This window comes from Stegostoma tigrinum, chromosome 14, assembly GCF_030684315.1.
Source record: "Stegostoma tigrinum isolate sSteTig4 chromosome 14, sSteTig4.hap1, whole genome shotgun sequence".
NCBI classification, from domain to species: Eukaryota; Metazoa; Chordata; class Chondrichthyes; order Orectolobiformes; family Stegostomatidae; genus Stegostoma; species Stegostoma tigrinum.
In genome coordinates this window covers 10,710,111-10,720,209 of record NC_081367.1, presented here as the reverse complement: position 1 = coordinate 10,720,209, position 10,099 = coordinate 10,710,111, and the positions used below count along the sequence as shown (strand labels likewise).

Below are 10,099 nucleotides of genomic sequence, written 5' to 3'. Positions count from 1 at the left end.
GAGAGAAAGATGACTGATGGTAGTTGGCAAGAGAGTGATTTAGAAGGAGAGTCCTTCATGGAAACGTCGACCAGTGTGGAAATTGAACCCACTTTACATCACTTTACAATTCAAAGTGGCCATTCAGACAACTGAGCTAACCGGCTCCTATCCCTTGCACAATGGTGCAATGTTCTCAGATCTCCAGTGCACCGGTACCTTGCCTTTATCTAGTGAGGATTGGAAAATAGAAAAGCCAGCATATCCAGTTTACTTTCTTTAATAGCCTTGGATACAATCCACTTAGTTCTGATGATTTATTCATCTTCAAGGTGTCAGTACTTACAGACCCCAATTTTCTACCTCAATTTGCTTGCCATATTTAATAGTTCACACTCCTCCTCTTTAACTGGAATGTCATCATCCCTCTCCTTTGTGAAGATGGAGATTAAGAACTGATACAGTCCCAGTTAATGTTACTAGTGTATAAGACAGAATCTAGAATAAATCTGGCTTGATAGATCATGATTTGTTTCTCCTTAATTTAACTTGGCAATCTTTTACTGAAATGTAAACGCACAAAGCTACAGATTTAGTTTTAGGAAAAAAACAGAAGTTTATTACTCATAAATAAGATAAGACAAGCAAATCAATTTACATATTAAACACCTTGAAAATTTTCAAAACACAGAAAAACAAAATCACTTCTCTTCCCCAACACCATCATTTTGCAGTCACTGAAAACAGTTCAGAGACATTTTTTTCCTTGTTAAGCTGTGGGTTTGGCTTAACTGTTGTACTCTCCATTCCTGTGCTGTGAGCTGTGAAGCCTTTCCCTTAAATCCTCACACAACTGACGTCTTAGACTTTCTCAGCTGTGCATAACCAATGAAGATTTCTAACAAAACACCTCTGGCCTGAAAGCTCCCACATAATGTTTTCACTGCATTCTGTCACTAAGCTACAGATTAACTGTTCTGACTAATCCTCCTTTTCCAGAGGCACTATATTTACTTCTAAATTCAGTCAGATCTCATTCAAACCACCTAAAGTCTTTCCAATCTCTGGAGTTTTCTAAGCCAAAATCAATCATTGATTATTCTCTACCCAAAAGAAAGTTAATACCTTTCAATGTTTTCTGTCTCCATTTATAAACCCCCATAATATAAACAAACTTCCATTTACACCACAGGAGGCACACATTGTTTTAAAAGTATGTTTGTGGAAAGACTGACCTGATTAACTGTTAAACCCCTTCACAAAATAGATCAATATACACATACCAATGGTTCAAAATATGAACCCCACAAAATATTAATATACATAAAAAACACACCTTTTATCACAGTTCTCATTGGCCATGCTAAATTGCCCATAGTGTTCAGGGTTGTGTGGGTTATAGGGGGATGGGTCTGGGTGGGATGCTTCAAGGGGTGGTGTGGACTTGTTGGGCTGAAGGGCCTGTTTCCACACTGTAGGTGATCTAATCTTAAAAAAAAACTTAAAGTTTGAGCCTATTTCAGGATACCCAAGCTTCACGTCATACCAACAATGGTGGGTGAAATGGTCGACTAGTTTTTCAGCATGTGTGGATGCAAATGTGTGGAATATAATTTTACTGAGTGCACCTCATTGCTTCTACACCCAACAGTTCTTTCCAAAAAGCATTTTTGAACAAACCTGAAATAAGAACATACCATTGTTGTTTTGTTAGAAGGTGGTGAGGTGTGGCTCGACTTCTCCAACAAGGTATTGTCTAGCATTTAGTGACATACGCAAGCTACATTCTGCCAGTGGACATTAGTTTAAAATGTGTCAAATTTCCAATCACCGATAGAAACCCAAAGTATAACATGATGCAGCATGTGAAGAACAGTCAATCATGGAACAACGTCAAATAAACTTTGATAACAAGGTGTAGAGCTGGATGAACACAGCAGGCCAAGCAACATCAGAGGAGCAAAAAGGCTGACATTTTGGGCCTAGACCCTTTGTCAGAAAATGGCAGTGTGAAGATATTCCTCCCGTCAGTGGCATGCTGTCATTTAGTAAATGAACAATGCAGGCCTGAAACGTCAGCCTTCCTACTCCTCTGATGCTGCTTGGCCTGCTGTGTGCATCCAGCTCTACACCTTGTTATCTTGGATTCTCCAGCATCTGCAGTTCCTACCACCTCTGTCAAATAAACTTGCAAAGTTTTATCCCTGGCACACACAAACGTGTCAACTGTGTCTTACTGCTCAAGAACCCCAGTCAGACCTGATGCTCTACATGGATGCATCAGATAAATTGAAGCCTTTACCCTCATCCAAGTCATATATTCCAAAAGGACAACATGCGCTATATGCCAACATTGACACTAGTGTAAATATCATCAGCTACATTAAAGAAACTGGCACAACATGGTGTGATCAATACAAGAAATATTGATTTCCAGGTCTCAATACCCTGTTCCCACTTTCTTCCCACACCCTTTGATCTCTTTAGCCCTAAGAACTATATCTAACTTCTTCCTGAAAACATTCAAAGTTTTAACCTTGATCACTCTCTGTGGCAGAGATTTCCTCAGGAAAACCACTTTCTGGCTAAGACATTTCTCCACATTTTAGTCTGATACAGCTTACCCCATACCCTTAGACTGTTACCCCTAGTTCTGTACTGACCAGTCAACAGGAACAGCCTTCCTTCATTTACCCTGTCTAGTCCTGTTAAAAATTTACAGGCTTCTATGAGGTCCCCCCTCATTCTTCTAAACCCCAGTGAATATAGTCATCAACAATATAAACTCTCTTTACCCATTATTACTGACATCCCAGGAATCAGTCTGGTAAACATTTTTTGATCTCCCTCTGTAGCCAGAACATCTCTCCTCAGATAAAGTGAAAAAGACGACACACAACACTCCAAATTCCACCAAATGTTTACGAAAATCCAGGGGTACAAGTTCAACACCCAGCTGACCATTTGTGATGGTCTTAGCTCACTTCCAAAACCCTCTAAGAGCAATGATATTGTTTTAGACCCATAAATGGATATTATTGAATTTGAACCAGAAGTTAACAAAGTCAATCTTGTGCATTTTGATTGCAGCCAAACATAGCAGATGTAGCAGGCTACAGCACATGTTAGCCAGCTGTAGCAGCTTAAAAATATTATCAGCAGATGGCCTGGACATATCCATCAGGTTCCCGAGTTAGTAAACATTTTCTGGTCATTCAGGGACAAATTAGGACTCTCTTAGAAAATATTCTTCAAGAGAATATATTTCCACAAACTCTTAGATGAGACATTCTAGACCTTATAAATATAGGTCATATATGTGCAGAGAGAAACAAAGAGCTTGGCCAGTGAATCTCTTAAAATTAATATTAATAGGGACATCAATCAACTCATAAAGGCATATGAATGATGTGAACTCCATCATACTCAACAATCTCATGGTGGAGCATCAAGGTAGCTCAGCGATTAGCACCACAGCATTCCAGAACCATGGACTGATTTGATTCCAGACTTGGGTGACTGTCTTTGTCGGGTTTACACGCTCTTGTTTTGCTTGCTTGGGTTTCCTCCGGGTGCTCCGGTTTCCTCCCACAGTCCAAAGATGCACAAGTTAAATAAATTGGCCATGCTAAATTGCCTGTCGTGTCCGGGGATGTGTGGGTTAGGTGTGATGGCTATGGTGGATACAGGGTTACAGGGATAGGTCGGGGGATAGGTCTGAGTGAGATGCTCTTCGGAGAGGTGGTGTCAACTTGCTGGGCCGAATAGCCTGCTTCTGTACCATAGTGATTCTGTGATCTCCCTCAAATGAAATTCCTTCCATGCTGTGTAGCAATCTGGTGACTGATATTCTCTACATAAAGAACACAACTACATTCTGATGATTGTTTCAGCAAATTTACTTTTGAGCAACAATTCAAATATACTACAAATGCAATGTCTGTTGACACACTGATGTACTGCCATCTTCAGTACATTTGGTCCACAGTATACTAGTATAGTCTTTCAAGACTTGTGTAGAAAATGGGGTACTAACGTATTACATCTTCTTCTCACTACCCTCAATGAGACAGTCTTGTGGAAGGCACACTGCATACTGTAAAATCCAGGGTCACTCGTGTAAAATGATTACCAAAATTGTCAGAAAGTTATGATAAATCAATGGTTTCTCTTCTAAGTAAATTTTCCCTCCAGTGGCAGATCTTATGTTTGGAAAACAACAGTATGGCATAGCCACACTCTCATCAACAAAATCACATGTGCACCACACAATTTTTGAATGAAAGAAGAAAATGATACATGAAGATGATCAGCGAGCACACAGGCAGTTATTCCAAGATGAACTGAGACAAAACACAGAAGTCCAACAAATTTTCAGGGAAAGATACCACATTATTGTACCCAACCTAGATCATGTGACATTGCAATGAACAATGATCAAATCCTGCAAAAAAAAAGAGATATTGGAATTGCGTCAACCACAATCAGTTACAATAGTCATTGACTTGGATAATGAAGAAATCATGCCAGATAACATCTATTACAAATTATATACATCTGCTTGTGAAAAGGGCTTGCAGATGGCAGTGTGAAGATGCACACCAAGTTGAGGTGACTGTAACTGGACTATACGAATTGTGTGTATGCATGCACGCACATCGTCAGAAAAGGAGTCCCATGTTTTCAAGGGGAAAAGGTTGGGTGAGGGGGAAGGGTGCGTGCTGCAATGACACAGATTCCGGACCAGCCATTCCGGTGAGAACATTTAAGACAATTATGTGACATCACAAAATGTGATGCTCCATTATTAAGTACCTGTCCAGTTGGATTGTCTCTCATTGGAGACGGCTGCTCCCTCACCAACATGTAGCAGCAGTGTTACAGCGTAACAGTGGAGGGTAAGGAAGCTGGTCTTCAGTGATGTGATAAATATATGTTGTGAAGCCAGGAAAATCGTCAGCTCTCTCCTTAAATTCCTCACGAAAGAACTGTTAGGGCTTATCTTTCAGCACAGGTCGAAAGATGATCCAGGTTGTTAAATGGTCTTCTGGGTAACCCAGTCCAGATCAAAATTAATTCAACTCACTGATATGGTGTTTTCTAACTATCAACTGAGGGAGTTAATGTTTCTCATCAATTTGTCAAGGATGGAGACACACCAAAACTCATGGATAAACACTATTTATTGGTCACATTCACTAACACAAAGCTGAGTAAATGAGTGATTAATTGACATATGGTCACAATTGCTAACACAAAATTGAGTAAACGAGTGATTAATTGACATGTGTAAACATAAATATACCGAAAGATTCCTTTGACAAAACAAGTATCCAAGGTTACATCGGCAATTCAATACATCACTATAAATTATCTCTGATGATAGCTAAGTATTAACTAAAGAAGTTTCCAGAAAGTAAGTTTATCTTTTTGCCACTTTAAGCAATTTGTCAAGATCTTCTAAAGGCAAGTTACTAAATAACTTATGTTTATGCATGTGATTGATAGTGTTCAGCGCTAATACAACCTCATACTCATGAACAATGTGGCCAGACTAATCACTTTGCTGTTGTGAGATACAATTGTTAGCTGTGGAGTGCTGAACTGAATAAACTTTTTGCAGGAGATTGTGTTTCACTTGGATTTTTGGGTCTGATTGAACCTGCCTCACGTGAGCATGGGGATATGATGGCCTAGTGGTAATATTGCTGGACTGTTAATCCAAAGAGCCAAGTAATATGCTGCAGACCTGGGTTTGAACCCCACCATGGCAAATGGTGGAATTTGAATACAATTAAAATCTGGAATTAAGAGTCTAATGACCACGAATTGATTGTGTTGGGGGAGCAGGTTGTGTTGGTTCACTAACGTGAGCAAAATCCTTACCTGGTCTGGCAATGTTGTCGACTCTTAATCGCCTCTGGGCAATTAGGAATGTGCGATAAATGCTGGCCTAGGCAGCAACATCCACATTCTATGAATGAATTTTTAAAAAGTGGTATGTGGGACGGCTTCCCTCTCAGATTAATCATACTCTGCAAAGGACCATGGGCATATCTCTCCATCGAGAAAGATAGACAATTAGTCACACATAGCTTGAGGGATACCACTCTACAAGTGTGGGGCAATATGTGATGGTAGGCCTTCATGAACCCCTGCTGTTGGCATCATCTTGCATCACACATCAGTTCTCCAGCCAAACTTACTTACAATTAAGTGGCATTCATACCACTGCCTGGATGGCTGTTGTCACTTAATTTGTAACATTTGAGTCTCTGCCCTGACAGGAGCTCTATACTGGCAAGAGCACTTATTGCAGTTTCCCCTAAGAATTGTGGCAGAAGAATTGAAGAGCAAAAGTTTTCTTTGGGTTGAAATGGAAATATCGCAAAGAAAAAGAACATTGCTAATTCTGACAGACCCACTTTAAAAATGCTCATGCCTTTTCTTGTCTCTCACTGATGCAAGGTTTTTCAGAGAGGTTGCTTCAATTTTTTACCAAATACAGCCTTCGTTTTCTTAAGGGGGAAATCACACCAATCTGAAGGGGCATGATGATCTAATAACAACAAACTGAACTCTTCTTCTCTGGAGATAATGGGAACTGCAGATGCTGGAGAATCCACGATAATAAAGTGTGAAGCTGGATGAACACAGCAGGCCAAGCAGCATCTCAGGAGCACAAAAGCTGACGTTTCAGGCCTAGAACCTTCATCAGAAAAGGGGGATGGGGAGAGGAAACTGGAATAAATAGGGAGAGAGGGGGAGGTGGACTGAAGATGGAGAGAAAAGAAGATAGGTGGAGAGGAGAGTGTAGGTGGGGAGGTAGGGAGGGGATAGGTCAGTCCAGGGAAGACGGACAGGTCAAGGAGGTGGGATGAGGTTAGTAGGTTGGAGATGGAGGTGCGGCTTGGGGTGGGAAGAAGGGATGGGTGAGGGGAAGAACAGGTTATGGAGGCAGAGGCAGGCTGGGCTGGGTTTGGGATGCAGTGGGGGGAGGGAAAGAGCTGGGCTAGTTGTGTGATGCAGTGCGGGGAGGGGACGAACTGGGCTGGTTTTGGGATGCGGTGGGGGAAGGGGAGATTTTGAAGCTGGTGAAGTCTGCATTGATACCATTGGAGCTGTGTTGGGGATAATAACTTTGCATCTTCCTTTGGCAGTGTAGAACCTGAGTATTGCTGGAAATCTCACACTCCTCAGGAGAACTGCAAGAATGCCAAACTTCAAACAAGCACAACAAGTTATATCACAAAAAAAAATGTGCTGGAAAGGTCTATTTTCAACTGCGAAGGAATTTCATGAGCTTAGAGCTTCACATTGCTTTCTCCATGGAAGTGCCTGCTCAGTTAGAGTCGACCAGCTAACCAATCAGTAATCTTTTCTATAAATCATGGCAATCATTTAAAATTTAGCAGAATTGTATTTGGCCCGTCAATATCAGACAAAAAGCTTCAGTAACATTGTTGCCTTTACAGCAACATTTTACAGGTAAATTCACTGTCTTCAAGTTGAATTCTATTCTGTAAGTGTATTTGCAGCCAGTTTATAGGATACTTCCCCAGGCAAAGCTTAAAGACAAAGACAATCCTTTGACTATTTTCACTGATAAAAGAAGGCTTTGCTTAATGAGGTCGAATGCTGGCCAATTTGCTTGGTCTAATGCACTAACCAGTTGGGCTTACTCGTCGAACATGCCTCAGCATCGATAAAGACCAGATTGTTTCTGTGACTTCTCGATACCTGAATGCATAAACGTATGGAGAAATTGCCTTGGGTAACATCATAAGCATATTTGCCATTGACAGCGTGATCCAAAGTCCCGTCATATAGGAAATCAGATGCAGTTCTTGGAGTGCACTCCCAGTCACTAATACAATCAATGGAAAGAAATAAAAAATGAACAGCACTGAATTGATGACATAGGTCTGTCTAGCCCTGGAGTTTCCAGCCCATATTCCTGACGATCTTGTTTTGCGGTATAACATGACATAGCAACTGAAGATCAGTATTAAGCATATTAGAAAGTATATTACTGTGAAACTGTAATATATTTTTGACAGGGAAGAACGAAGGATGGAGAGCACAAATATCAAAGGTAAAATGCAAATCGACAATGTGGAGAATGGATCCTGTTGAGTTCCCAGTGTTATTATGTAGACGATGGATGGTGCGAGGGCAGAGATAATCCATATGCAAACGATGATTTTAAGGGTTCGGGTGCGGGGTAGAAGTGAGGTGTAACGAAGAGGCCAACCCACAGCCACGTAAGTGTCCACCACCATGGCTGTGACCGTCAGGATCCCATTACAATAAGCCACTGTTAGCACATACAAGAGCGTTTCGCAAACAACTTTAGGCATTCCCACACCTGCGGCATTAAGGGCATCAATGGAGGTGTTCAGTATTGAATAAATCAAATCATTAGCCAAAGTATTGGCAAGTAGCAGATACCTGGTCTCCTGACGAAGGCTGCTGTTTGAAAAGATGGCCAACAGGACCAGAGGAGTTGCCAAAAGTGAGGCAAATAGGCAGACTACAAGAGGAATCATCAAAATGTCTGTTTTGGAGTGCACCATAGCATTCATCCATGCCTGAATTACATTATATTGAAGACGAAGGTCATCAGGATGGGAAGCATTTGCAGAGAATTGTACAGCAACAATTTCTTCACCCTGAACAGGCATCTTGTTGGAATTGCAATATTCACATTTAGATAAATTCATATTGTGCTGCTCATAATTCCACAGATCTGTGTCTTCTTGAAGCAATGTTTGTGTGTATACAAAGTATCTGGTACAGCAATGCTTTCCAACCTCTTTAACCAATTTGGCTCACTGGCTGTGTCTACATTCTTCTCTTGAGTTACTGCAGATTATAGTTGCATCCAGCTACAAACAATACAAAACTCGGTATACTCCCCAAGTATGAAGAAGGAAAATCTTTCCCAACAAAAGGGAACTATTCTTCACTGTGTGTAGAGTAAAATCGATTCCATCATACTATATTATCCAAGTCAATCCTCAGAGCATATAGGTAAAAATCAATGCCACAGAGCCTACAGCAATGAGATTTAAAGTTATTTTAAAATCTCGCAAAGTTATTTACATCTCACCAAAGGGAATATATGTACCATCAAGAAACTTCATATAGATCAAGTGGAGGGTCGTAAAGGATAGCAGAGCCCCGACGTCCGTCACTCCCAGTCGAGCAGGGAGATTCACTGCGAATCAATGACTAATTGTTTGGTTTGACACTTCATTGAGCACATATTTCAGTCAGCCAATACCAGTGAACGGAAGGATCAGTTTACTCAAACCAGTCTCTGAATGAATAACAGCTTCTGAACAACCTCTTACAAAACAACCGCAAACCACATCTGACGTTTCCAGTGATGATTATAATTGTTATCGTGAAACAATTTGTTTATTAGTTTTCTACAAATGAAGGTGGAGCCACACGTAGAAATGTTAACATTTAGCAAGTTGGCACTGTTGAAGTTCACACCAAGATACTTAAAGAAAAGCGCTTTCTGATTCCCTGCGATTCGTTCTAGTATTAGCAGAACCATTAACCAAAATGGCATATTTTTGCAGAAGCAGTTTACAGTTGGTTGAAACAACTGCAATGAAAGGGCTATGAAAATGTCTTTGTCTGTTGCTAAGAATTTTGTGGGAGTATATGACATGACAGAGAATTATCTTGAATCTATGACTAAGGTTAAATTGAAAGAGTTAACAGTTATATTAAAGTTGGAAATAAAAGCTGAATCTTGTAAGGGGAAAGTATTTAAAGTGTTTTACTGAACATTTTGAAATTGGAAGGGGGGAAACTTGGCATTGAAATGTCTCAGCTAGAATTAGCTAAGATTCAGTTGGAAATGGAAAAGAAACTTGAGTTACAAGGAAAGAGCAAGAAAACGAAATAAAAATGAAAGAAAAACAATAAAAGTGCAATGATAAGGAAGGAAGAAGAAAGTAAAAAATAATAGAAAATAAGGGAGCTTGAACTGCAAAGAGAAGACAAAGACAATCAGAGAAATGGAAAGGGAAATGGCATTAAAAATAGCTTGAATGCCAAAGAGACAGGGAAGTTATACTGGGCCAGAGATAAGTTTAGAGTA

General features: G+C 40.3%; 1 protein-coding gene across 1 annotated transcript; it reads right to left on the bottom strand.

Annotated features, from left to right (window-relative positions):
- Window positions 1-7,326: 7,326 nt before the first annotated feature.
- Window positions 7,327-9,257, bottom strand: LOC125457986 (probable G-protein coupled receptor 148). The gene has a single exon (XM_048542821.1). The coding sequence runs from the start codon at window positions 8,700-8,702 to the stop codon at window positions 7,644-7,646; it is 1,059 nt and encodes a 352-aa protein (XP_048398778.1). The 5' UTR covers window positions 8,703-9,257; the 3' UTR covers window positions 7,327-7,643.
- Between the last annotated feature and the right edge of the window lie 842 nt (window positions 9,258-10,099).

What these genes read in the sequence shown, in the direction of transcription:
- LOC125457986 (XM_048542821.1), bottom strand. Translation starts at nt 8,702, where the DNA reads ATGAATTTATCTAAATGTGAATATTGCAATTCCAACAAGATGCCTGTT.